A 13,247-nucleotide genomic window follows, 5' to 3' on the forward strand; every position below is an offset into this window, starting at 1 on the left:
TAAAATCGTTTACGAGTCGGGATTCGAACCCGCGTCTTTTTGCCAAACTGGAACAACGCCTAGCCTTTTGGCCCCTCGTGATGGTACCTGGGCAATCATTTTTTTCTACTACATATTTCGGTTTTATGTGGTCCACAATTCGGTTGTATGTCCACAGGACGGGTCTATACTTTTTTTTTATTATTACTAATACCGCCCACGCACGAGTGCGAGTCGAGCCGCGACTTGCTGACTGTCGGCGACTTGCTGGCTATCACTACAACTAGCAACACTCACTGATCCACCGTGTGCAAGTAGTGCAAGGCGCGCAGCAGCTCGCCCACGTACGAGTGCGAGTCGAGCCGCGACTTGCTGACTGTCGGCGACTTGCTGGCTATCACTACAACTAGCCCAACATCGCAACACTCACTGATCCACCGTGTGCAAGTAGTGCAAGGCGCGCAGCAGCTCGCCCACGTACGAGTGCGAGTCGAGTCGCGACTTGCTGACTGTCGGCGACTTGCTCTCCGACACGCCGGTCAGCACGGGTAGCGGGCTGGCGTCCTTGCCGTCACGGCTGCAAGTGAGATAATTTAGATAAGATAATTTGTAAGCTATTGCTAATTTTTAATCATTTCATTTTTGTTGACTTTTTTTGTAAACAAAAATTAAATACTTAATTAAAAACAAATGTTAAAAATAATAAATTTTCAATATTTCTCTCTGTTTCTACACTGCCAACATATCTTTTCCCTTTATCAGCAGCCCTTTCCCTCCCAAGTCCCACTAATTAATTATCTCCCCACAGCAGCGAGTGCACGTCCTAGTACACCACGCTACTAGCGCCAGTGTACACTGACGCTAGCGACTGTCCCCACTCACCAGGCGGCTGCGAGCGTGCGCGCGAGGTTGGCGGGCGCGGGCGGGAACGGGGCGCGCACCAGCAGCGAGCGCACGTGCCAGTACACCGCCGCGAGCCGACGCCCACGGCGCCACGCTACTAGCGCCAGCTGATGATAACAGAAAAAAATTGGTTGTTTGTAAAGTAGGTTTACGATCGAGATGTTTACGTGATAACGTCTTATTGGTGGCAGCGCTCGAGATGAGACGGGAGATCGGTCCGTCTCTCTCTCGTTATACCTGCGATCACGCTCGTGAGGTTTTGGTGTGACACAACTTTCTGAACATGTCACCCAACTAAAACGATTTTAAAAACGTTATCACGTCAAAATTTGCATACTTATTTTATATTTCAATAAAATAAACACGAAACAAAACACAAAATTATACCTTAAAAAGAAAAAAAAAGTGCATACAAAATACACAACTCAGAAGTGAAACTTCTCTTTCTTACTCTCTCTCAATCGAACTTAAATAGCTCTATCCCTCTTCTTCGAAAAAAAAAACGCTGCGTTTTTTTCGAAGATGTGACGGTTTCGTTTCGTGACAGTGATAAAATATGTTTCACTTCAAAAACATAATATAACGAGATGGGCCACCCGCAGCTGCTGTCTGTACCGCGCGAGGTCCCCAAGGTGCACGAGGCAGTGATGGCACAATAACACAATGACATAACACTATACCTGGTTATATGGCTGTCCAGAGTGCGCAGATACTGCTAGCGCGTGCCTATAGAACGTATGGGCCACCCGCAGCTGCTGTCTGTACCGCGCGAGGTCCCCGAGGTGCACGAGGCAGTGTTGGCACGCATAGCGTGCGGCGGCTACACCGGCGGTGTTGTTTAATGTGATCCCAGCGGTGGGCTCCCAGCCTTCTACTGCGCCCACGAGGGATGCGCGACGGCTGGGGATGTTATTGACAAATTAGTTAAGCTAAATTTTTAATAAATTTATTTATTTTTAGATGACCAACGCTGATACTGACTTTAACACAACATTATTAGGCAGAATATTATGAAATCAACGTCATTTTCAATTAACCCATTGAGCCCCAAGCGGCCCGGTCGGTCCCAGACACAATAGAAAATCTATTATGTCTGTGGTTCCAGGGCCTGAGTTATTATTAATAAATTATCAGAAAATAATCTGTCATACTATATTTACCTTAGAATAAAAAAAAAACAATGAGTGAAACTTCACTACTCCCATATTCCCAAGAAGCTTATATCTTACACTGGAGATTTCGGTATGAACATTTGACGTGTAACAAGAAAATTGTTGTGTTCTATCACTTTCACACCTAACTTGGTATTGCCACTGTTAATACGAAGTTTTCCCAAGGCTACTACGTATGCTGTAATATTCTGTGCAAAAGGTTAGTTTTTGTACATGAGTTTGTTGATAAATTGCCAACAACGTCATTCAGAAGCATTGTTGGATGAGACAATTATTATTTATGCTAAATAAAATAAGTATCTGAACCAATTATCGACGTCACGGATGTCAAACTGTGCGCATACGTCTACTGTTAAAATAACTATAAAAATAGTGTAAACAGTTTAAAAGTTTTAGTCTTAGTGTTATGTTGAAGTGCTTTTTATAAATCTTCATATATACTGTAGGCAAAGTTGAGTGTTCAGTGGAAATACGTAAAAACATAAAAATTATAATTGTGTAACGGATCAGCTGAATTAAAACTACCCCTCAACTAAATGTGGTACGTGTTTGAAGGAATAAAGTAAGAATATAGCCCAAATTTGTGCATCAGTAATCAGGAAGGTCTGTAATCTTGATTTTCTGAAACATACAACTGAAACATAGTATTAATAATTATATCTTCGTATGAAAAAAGTAAATAAACACTGATCAGCTGATTATAATCAACACTAGCTCCATCTGTTGGTACTGACCGGCTTCTAGAATATCGACATCTATCGATACTGTACAGAACTACTTAAAAATAATTGATTATGCCTAAGTGTGGTGGATGCGGTAAATTCTTATCGCCGTCAGATGCCGCTAAATGTGATAAATGTAAAGGCGTCTATCACCGTGCATGTGTGGGTTTATCTACTACGGGAATAACACCGACGTTATGGCAGTGTCCCGAATGTAAAAAAAATATTGCACGTGATAATTCATCTGACACCCCGGTGAGGCGACATGATCATGTGCAGAACACCTCTCCCTCGCCCAATAGCACAGCCGGTCGGGATGCTTCTGTGAACTTTTGTCTGGAACTAAAAAAAATCAAAGATGAGATATTGCGCGAAGTTCGTTCTGAATTTAAGACACTGCATGATGAGTTGACGGAATTTAGGTCCAGCATGTTAGAGTACGGCTGTCGTATCGGTGCCCTAGAGGAACGTATGACCGTCCTCGAAAATATGCATACGCAGTCGTCTTCCGAAAGCGCATCCCAGAGTTTCAATAATATTATAAAACAATTAAAAAGCGACATTAACGACAGAGATCAGGAGCTATTGGCGAATGACATAGAGATTTCTAACTTGCCCGAGACCAGTGGAGAAAACCCAATACACACGACTATCTTAATTGCTTCGAAAATTGGAATCCAAATTGAACCGCACGATATCGTGTGCGCTGAGCGTATCGGAGCGCGGCCGGCAAAGGGCGCGGCGGCCGCGGCGCCCCGTCCGCGGCGGCTAGTCGTGCGGCTCGCGCGCCGCCAGCTGCGCGACGATCTGCTGAGGAGTGCACGCGTGCGCCGCGGCGCCACCACTGCGGACTTGGATATGACGGGCCCTCCCAGACGCTTCTATATTAACGAACGTCTCACTAAATTTAATCGCCAGTTGTTTCGGATGGCGCGCGAAGCGGGCACTAGTCATGGTTGGCGTTATGTCTGGTCAAAGCGGGGTCGCATATTCGCTAGAAACAAACCAGACGATTCTGTATGCTTTATCCGTTGCGAAGAAGATATACAACGTATATTTGGCGGAGCATAATATAGGGTTTATCATTAAATCAATTATTAAAGTTTTTAGTACAAAGGAGAATGGGCATTTTACTATGGAAGTTGGGCCTGAACCCTTGAGTTGGACCAATACACATGAGATATTGTTTTTATAATAGATCATAACACATACATACCGGGAAAAATATATATAAAAAAATAATCAACCGGGTTTTTGTACAGTCACATCAAGTTTTATTTCTTTGTGTATAATATTTTTTGCAATAAATAACTGTTATAAGACAATGACAATATCTTTATGTTACTCCAATTCACTTTCACTTACAAATACGTACTAATCTTAAGCCTTCTAATAACCGAAATACACTAATATTATGTTTTGTAACAGGTACCTATACCGTGTTTATTATAATTTAACGTAGTTAGACGTTTTTTGTGGTTAAACTCAGTCACTCCAGTGACATTTAGATTTATACTTACTTCACTCGAATTAAAAACACCGTTATTGTGCGCAAAATAATAGCCAAATAAATAAAACTTTTTGCCTTGACTGTACAAGAACCCGGTTGGTTTATTTTTTTATTTTATTTTTTTCGTAAGGTATGTGTAATGATCTATCACAAAAACAATATTTCGTGTGTATTGGTCTTAGCCCAAGTTTCAGGCCCAATTTGCCCATTCTCCTTTAACAATAATTCATAGAATTTTACAATTCATCCTTGTTTTTAACCGCTACGCAATCTTCGTATTGTATTTTTGTTATGTTATCAAATTATACTCGTTAGTGCTTATATACCTTCAGATTATTTTTATCTTAATGGAATCAGTATCAATAATGTGTGTGCCCCGCAGTGCCTTGCCTAATATTAATTTACATTTTCATACATACACCTATATAAAACGCCTCCATTATAATTGTTCATGTGATAATAACTATAAACATTTCATTTATTTTTTGTTTATTGGTTTGTTTATTTATTACTTACTTGTTACTACTTTTGTGTCACTCGTATTATAAGGAATTGAAATATTTTTTGACGTTGTTATTAAGACATTATAATATGATTAATATCTTAACGTTCATCCTTTTTTTAAATTCTGACTCAATGTGCTTTTATTGTATTGTTATGTTGAAAATTGTTGTGAATAATTATGGTATTTTTCTAATATTTGAATTGTTGTTGTATTTTGAATTATTAGTAACAGATAATATATTGTATAAACGTATAGAATCGCATAAGTACGTTTATTTATATTTTACACATTACACTTTCCACCACAAACTGAACCTTTATTTTTTAACAGCTGTTTTTATTATTGTAGTGCAATTAATGATATTGAGATATAACAATTTAAATGGATATTTATACAAAATACATATTTACTATTACCATATTATCGTTTTATGTACAACATTTTACTCTTTATTATACTTATTATATTTTTTATTTAATTTGATGTTATTATTATTACTACCGTTAGTGAATAATATTAACAATGGTGTTGAATAACCTTAGGTATAGTTGGATTGCATAATGTGGGTTCACTGGGCACATTTCATGATGACTTTATTGCGATGGTTGTGCGATATAATTTTGATATTTTTGCCATCAATGAAACGTGGTTACGGGCAGAAGATGTCGGTCGCGCTCCGGTTGTTCCCGGATACCGACTACGGCATGTCCCGCGGCCCGCGACGGTGCGCTCGGGCCGTGGTGGGGGTGTAGGCTTCTATGTCAAGCGTGGCTTAAATGTTAGAGTGATACCAATTAATTCCACATGTGAATCTGTTGAACAAATGTGGTTGCGGTTAGTAGTAAATGGGAGGCATATTGCGGTCGGAACAGCCTATCGCCCACCGTGGCTTAATTTGGACCTATTTCTGGACACAATGACTGATACTATAAGTAGCCTTGATAAATTTGATCACTGTCTATTACTGGGTGATTTCAATGTTAACATGATAGAATGCCACGAATCTAAAACTTTAAAAATAAACGAATTTCTTTCCTCTCTTAGCCTCACCCAGCTTGTTACTGTACCTACCCACTATACCGATAATAGTCAGACAATCGATTTGGTTTGCACTGATTTACAGGCAAAGAGAGTTGCAGTCGAGCCATATAGATGTTCCCTTGGTCATTCCGTTATTGTGTGCGAATTCAACATAAAGCGTAATAAAATTAAACCATACGTCACTACATTCCGTCCTCTCAAAAATATATGTCGGGAAAGTTTGAACAGGGACCTGGGTAAAATAGATTGGAGTAGTTTCATGTCTCTAGATTCTGTCAATGTAATGGTCGAGTCGTTTTCAAAGTGCATGATTACATTGTTCGATTTACATGCGCCTACTAAGACAAGTATAATCAGAGAGCCCCCACAGCCTTGGTTAACTGATACAATAAAAATCATCATGAAGTTACGTGATGATGCATTACTTAAGTATCGAAAAAATAGAACAGATTCTAAAAAAAAATATTACCATGAATTGAAATCTCTTGTTATTTCCTCCTTGCACAGTGAAAAAGTTGCCTTTTTTCGTCATAATATAAATAATAAAATAGATAAACCACAAATTCTTTGGAACAATATAAAATCTCATGTTTTGCCTAGGAAACAATTAAATGTACTTCCACCTCATTTGTCCTGTCCCAATAATATTAACCAACATTTTCTACAAGTCCCAGGTAGGGCTATTGTTAATTTGACGACCATAACATATTTCGAATCGCACCTACATGGCGAGGCGGTTTTCGAATTAGCAACGGTTTCTCAAGACATTGTATCTAGGTACTTGCTTAAACTTAAATCGAACGCTGAGGGTCACGATAAAATTAATTTGAATATGTTGATACTAACACTCCCTTATACCTTGGAACCTATAACCCATATTATAAATAGTTCAATACAAAAGTCAACATTTCCTAGTTTATGGAAAATGGCATTAGTTCGACCATTACCTAAAACAAGTAGCCTAACTTCTTACAAAGACTTAAGGCCTATAAGTATTTTACCATGTAGGTCTAAAATTCTAGAAAGAGTTGTTTGTAGCCAACTCACAGATTTTATTGAGAAAAATGACTTGCTCCCCGTGTTTCAGTCAGGGTTCAGAAAGTGCCATAGTACTACAACAACTTTGTTGGACGTCACTGACAATATATTGGCCGCTCAGGACAAGGGCATGTGCACTCTCCTTGTATTGCTTGATTTTTCCCGAGCTTTCGACTGTATTAATATTCCCCTGCTTTTGTCGAAACTACATTATTATGGTTTTAGCCACAGTACAGTGCTCTGGTTTCATAGTTATCTATCTAATCGACAACAGAGGGTTGAAATTCGGTTGGATGATGGCAGTATCCAAGTGTCAAGTTTTAGCCTACTTGAAAGAGGTGTGCCCCAAGGCTCTATTTTGGGCCCTATTTTATTTATTCTTTACTCAGCTGATATAATAAATTCTATTAAAAATTGTAAGTTTCATATTTATGCCGATGACACTCAGGTATACATTTCATTCTTCCCCACTGATTTACACAATGCCGTTAAATACTTGAACGATGACCTCGCAAGTATTGCAGAATGGGCTGAGGCCAATGCATTAGTGCTGAATCCTAACAAGACGAAGTATATGTTATTCGGTTCAAAAAAGCATATTAAATCCCTACCATCTTTTGACGTCAAGCTCATGGGTAAGGCAATCCAAAAAGTTGACGAGGCACGAAATCTGGGCTTGTATGTCGATAGCTCATTAAGGTACGAAAAGCACATAACCGATGTGGTTCGCAATTGTTTTTTCCGGTTGAGAACCTTATATAGAGTGCGTCCATACTTGTCTGAGGATCTTCGAGTACGTCTGGTGGAGTCTCTAGTTCTTTCAAATCTTAATTACGCTGATACTGTTTATGGTCCACGTCTCCTGGCCAGAACAGATCGGCTGATACAAAGAGTACAGAATGCGTGTGCACGCTACTGCTACACTATTCCACCACGTAGTCGTGTCACACCGTTCCTAAATAAGCAGGGAGTCCTTAAGCTTCAAGCAAGACGCCAACTACATCTGGCCTGTCTCATGTTCGGAATTGCCAAGACCCGTATGCCTATATATCTGTACGAAAAGCTCAGCTGGACAACGAGCAGTCGAGATGTTGCATGCAGAAGCTGTGCTCAGCCACTTATCATTCCTCAACATAGTACTTCCACTTTTAGAGGCAGCTTCCGCTATGCAGCATCGAAAATATGGAATGACTTGCCGCCACCGATTAGGTTATTGTTAAACATTAATACATTCAAAAAACATCTTAAGAACTACTTAATCGATGAACAGCGAAGGTTAGATTAATGTCCAATGCTTATTTTTTCGTTTTTGTTTTTTACTATTTATTTTATCTATTAGTATGGGTCAATCCTATCTTAAGTCTATTTATTTTATAGAACTTTTTATTCGGATATTTATGTGGGTACGTTTTTCACGATATAATATATGTATATGTATGTAATATTATGTTTATTACATTATTTTTAATTTATTATTATTATTGCGTCGCTTCACATCCGTGAGTCGAAACTAGGTTCTAGTTGAAAACCAGCGCTAGGCTCATGCCTGGCATAAGCTGAACTAGGTCCTTTTTGGCGGTACTGCGGGCACAATTTGTTTTAATATATATTTTTTTTTTCTCTTTTCTTGTTGAATTTTTTGTGTTATTTGTATGTATTCTTTTCTTTATTGTCTACTTTTTGATGTGTCACGCTGTGTTGTCAAATAAATGTTTTTCTTTCTTTCTTCTTTCTTTCAATTATTAAAAAGCGATACTCCCTGATTATGGGTAGTTACCATAATAAAATTGTAGCAACTCTCACTTTGACAATATGGCATAAGTGTCAAAAAAATTGCGTCGCTTCGAATATTTAAGTTAATATTGTTGCGTATTTAATAAATATTTTCCGAATATAAATAATGTATTGCATTGTGAAAAATTGCAGAAGTTTTTGGACACCAAATTCTGGCCTATAATTTCACAGGCAAGTGTATATTTACGTTATTTACAATATTCCTCAATACTCCTGCATTTACCTGTTTAGAATCATTTTAATGGCAAAAATCGTCAAATTTATCATCATTTTACTAAGCAATCATGTTAAATAAGTTCTTTAATAAATAATAATAATAAAAATCTTTATTTATCCATACCTTCAATTACACTGTGTATTCCACTCAATTTATATAAACACAATACTTAAAACTATGGACATTATCGTCTAAACTAGGCCGAGCCTGTATCTTAGACGATAATATCTTCCCACTATGTAATATAAACTAATTATTCACAATAATACAAGCGTTCACAAAGTTACAAAAATTATAATAACAAAGACGGTGATTTGACATTTGCGTACTTAATAATTCTAAGAATAATGGACCTTATTAACCGATCGTTGATGACGAGTAAAACAACAACGAAAGTTATGGACTTAAGCTCAATTTAACACATTTAAGTTTTAAAAAAATGTATATATGTATTATATTTATTTTGTTTGTAGCGATTGTGATTAGATTTTTTTTTATGTATTGTTATTTAAATTTGTATAAAAATATATATATGTTAAAATTAAAATCACTTATGTTAAAATTAAATTCAGTAAAAATTTATGTTGATTACATATTATTTTATTTGATGGAAGATAAGTAGATCGTTGTAATAATGTACTTATTCCAAGGTTTTGAATAAATTTTCAATTTGTGTATAATTTTGTGATTTTAGCCAATTATGTATTTTATTTTTGCATTGAGTTCTTTTCCTAATACTTTCATCATTTTTCAACAAGTTTTCAACAAACAAATTTAACAAGTAAGGTAACCATGATGATGGGTTTTTACGGATCGCGACGATAATATATTGCTAAACAATATTATGATGAACATTTAGAACACCATTTTAAAAAATTTTATACTAGTAATGAAACAACACACGACATCGGTATTGCACTCACATATTGTGGTTTGTTCTTTTTACATTGAAATTTATACTTTTTAACCTAATATTTTTTTGTTTTACGTATTTCAGCTTTCCAAAAATGAAATAAAAAGAAATAAATGGCTGTCCATAGTGCCTATCAAGGGTAAAATTTATCAACATGCCAGAATATGCAGTTTGCATTTTAAGCCTGAGGATTACGGTCCAGAAAAAAAATACCTTTTGAAAAGTGCTATACCTTTTTATTTACAACATTCTTGTTACTGCGTCTCAACTGTGGATAAAGTAATTTTAATTATATTATAATTAACCACCATGAAACCATTAGTAACCGTAAGTACAGCTCCTGAAAGACATACGAATTTCTGAGAACTGTAATATCGTTACCACACATCAACACTAGCGATGCAACTCTCCCTTTGGAATATTGAAAAGTTTTAGACTGAAGCTTGAGTAACCAAAACGATGTTTTAATGTATGTAGCACTCATTTTAATTAAAAAATCGTAGTATGAGATCAAAAGTTATCAAGCGTTATTTAAAATCATTCTCTACCAATTAAAATGGTATGTACCTATAAAGATGATAATTATTCATGTAAGTTGACCAGTAATATTATAATATAAATACTGTTAAAAATATATGTCGTTATTATTTATAGACCATGATTTTTAGGTTTTTTTTATTTCGAAAAATCCTGAATATACAAACCAGTGTGGTCACCCACAGAAAGAGACAAAAAACAACACTGACGTCATTCAAGGTTATATTTTCTTGTGACAAGTTAATGGTCATAGTGCAATCTCCAGTGTATTAGATATAAGCTTCTTGCATATTCCTAACATTTGCTTGTATTAAATGTCAAATTAATATGGAAACAGTTTAACAAAATTTCATAAACTTTAAATAATATATTGTTTAATACTGTACTGACCGAAATGGTAAGTCAAGTTTGTATGTGGTGCAAATTTGATGAAGCAAGCACAAGTAGAAGCCGGCTGCAGCTTGGAGCACCCAAGACAGCATCGCTTGGGCCTCGCTACGTTGGGCATTCTGAAATTCATTATTAAAAGAAAATATTGAATAAAATAAATAAACAGAATTAAAATTACTTGGTTTTTCATTTTTGAAGTGAAACTTCTGTATCGGGGTTAGAAAAAATTTAGTGTAACATTTTTCCGTTACGCGCCATCTTTGATTCGACCACAGATTCAACATACTTCTGTAAAGTTGCATAGGTATATGTAGTAAATTATTTTTTGAAAAATGAGGTCATAATGAAGTTTCACTTCTTACGTGTGTACACTAGTACACGCACACATTTTTTTATTTATGCTTAGAAGCAATAATTGCTGATTCTTTAAATTGGTGTTCTACTGTACAAACTTTTTGTAATATGTATTATGGTTCACTTGAAATTTATTATTCTATTAATCCTCATAAAATTTAGCACTATGGTTTCTTTCTTCTTGTGGAATTTTTGAAAGTTAGATAAGGGTTTCTGTTATATTAAATACTATGTCCACAAAATTGTGGGCACAAAACTAATATCTAAGTTTTAAGTTGTAATAATATCTGTATTTCAAAATCCAGAATTAACTTGTTAACAGAATTATTTATTTATTTATTTATATTTATGATTTTCCAACAAAGGATACAGTCTATATTATTTTACATAGCTTACAATTGAATACAATATAGTCTACTGCACCTTCAATAACAGGAAAATACAACATTACATTAAGTTAAATTCAATATGTCAATTTGCTGAAAAATAATATATAATTTTAATTATTTTAATAATATAAAATTATTTTTATATTATACTACCTTCCTATCTTTAGATATAGCTTGCAGTGCCTCAATTTGCTGCTTAAATCCAACATTCCAAAGATCTTGCTCCACTTTCTTCTCCAAAGCATAATCTAGGTCTAAGGTTAACACTTTTTGATATGCCTGAAAATGTAAGTATAAAATGATTTGTTTTTTATTGGTCTAAATAAGAGAAAAACAGAACTTGCCTTATTACAAGCCAATGTTTTACAATATACCAGAACTACAATAATTCATATAACATAAAATTCCTCTAGAATAAGACACAGTATGCACAAAAGATTAACATAATTTGTAATTATAATTGATATTTTTAAAAATAAACTTGAAAGTTATTTCCAACTAGAATTTATTTTCAAATTGTGAATACAGAAATAGGTTTATGATAAATACCTTCTGCAATTGTTGCTGAGTAGCCCATAGGCTTCGATCTTGTAACATAGAAATCCCACTATTACATTTTATAACTTTTTGTTTCAAATCATCTGCTTCCCTGAAAATAAGTGATTCATTTTAATGCTTACATTTTAAATATGAATTAGTTCAATTTGGATAAACATTTCACTGACCGATAGTTACAAGACAAGAGAATATTACATATTGTATGATAACGTTTATATGGAAAATAATTAAATCATATCAAAACATCTCGACTAACCTTAGAACTTGAGCGGCAGCATTTAAGACCATTTTGAGCGGAGGCGAAGCGCCTCAGTATTTGTCATAGCATTTGGAATTAAATCCTTAGTTATGATCTACGCTAGCCTAAAGGAGAAAACAAAATTTCTAAAAACAATAATCCATGTATTACAATCAAATAAAATTCTCCATTGTATTGTCATTACTCATTTGTCAAAAACAATGGAATGATTTGTGACATTTAACTGATGATTTTGACAGTTCTTATTTTTTACTCTGTTTATTTTTAAATGCAAAATTCCTAAAAAGATTATTGAAAAAGTCGTAGACAGAGAAACCAAGTTGTCGATATTATAATTATTATTGATATATTTTATTCTCTAAAAGTTCTATTTAAAACAATATTAATTTATCTATCTTTATCTATATTATTAATATTATACTTAATAAAAAATCGAAGTTTGGTTGAGCGCGCATAACTAAGGAACTACTATACCGTTTCGTGGTTTCCCCGTTGCCGTTGGGAATACATGTTTAAAATATTACCCTCATTTTTGTATTATAAACTAGCTGTGCTCCGCGGTTACCCGCATCGCTTCGCTCCTGTTGGTCGTAGCGCTATTATAAATAGCCTATAGGCCAAAGCAAGAAGCTTATATCTAATACACTGGAGATTTCAGTATGAACATTACAAGTTAATTGTTACAAGTAACAAGTTAATGGTCATAGTGCAATCTCCAGTGTATTAGATATAAGCCACAGAGCAAGTAATATAGTAATATAAGCTTCTTGATCTTGAGCCAAAGAGTATAGTAATAGCTATAGGCTATAGCCTTCCTAGATAAATGGGCTATATAACACCGAAAGAATTTTTCAAATCGGACCAGTAGTTTAGAGCTTAGAGCTTTATTAGTATATATTAAAATGATTTCATCAGGATCATAGGTATTGCAAAAAATATGACATAATATCCAAATGATTCAAAAGT

The 13,247-nt window shown here is 35.3% G+C and overlaps 2 protein-coding genes across 2 annotated transcripts in view; one reads left to right on the forward strand and one right to left on the reverse strand.

Annotated features, from left to right (window-relative positions):
- LOC149909338 (uncharacterized) overlaps positions 1-13,247 on the reverse strand; it is a 38,960-nt gene that overhangs the window by 21,533 nt on the left and 4,180 nt on the right. Inside the window, exons 2-8 of the mRNA XM_090119322.1 lie at positions 12,279-12,385; positions 12,014-12,113; positions 11,618-11,743; positions 10,722-10,840; positions 1,563-1,782; positions 862-989; positions 410-556 (exon numbers count right to left, since the gene is read on the reverse strand). Of these exons, the coding sequence (XP_089975448.1) occupies positions 410-556; positions 862-989; positions 1,563-1,782; positions 10,722-10,840; positions 11,618-11,743; positions 12,014-12,113; positions 12,279-12,310 (872 nt within the window). The 5' untranslated portion in view covers positions 12,311-12,385. The remainder of the gene's footprint in view (positions 1-409; positions 557-861; positions 990-1,562; positions 1,783-10,721; positions 10,841-11,617; positions 11,744-12,013; positions 12,114-12,278; positions 12,386-13,247) is intronic.
- On the forward strand, positions 2,794-3,847 carry LOC149909339 (uncharacterized). The gene has a single exon (XM_090118713.1). The coding sequence runs from the start codon at positions 2,849-2,851 to the stop codon at positions 3,845-3,847; it is 999 nt and encodes a 332-aa protein (XP_089974839.1). The 5' UTR covers positions 2,794-2,848.

This window comes from Colias eurytheme, chromosome 3, assembly GCF_061535395.1.
Source record: "Colias eurytheme isolate Ceu_HAF_F1 chromosome 3, ilColEury1 Martin Lab GWU primary, whole genome shotgun sequence".
Taxonomy (NCBI): domain Eukaryota; kingdom Metazoa; phylum Arthropoda; class Insecta; order Lepidoptera; family Pieridae; genus Colias; species Colias eurytheme.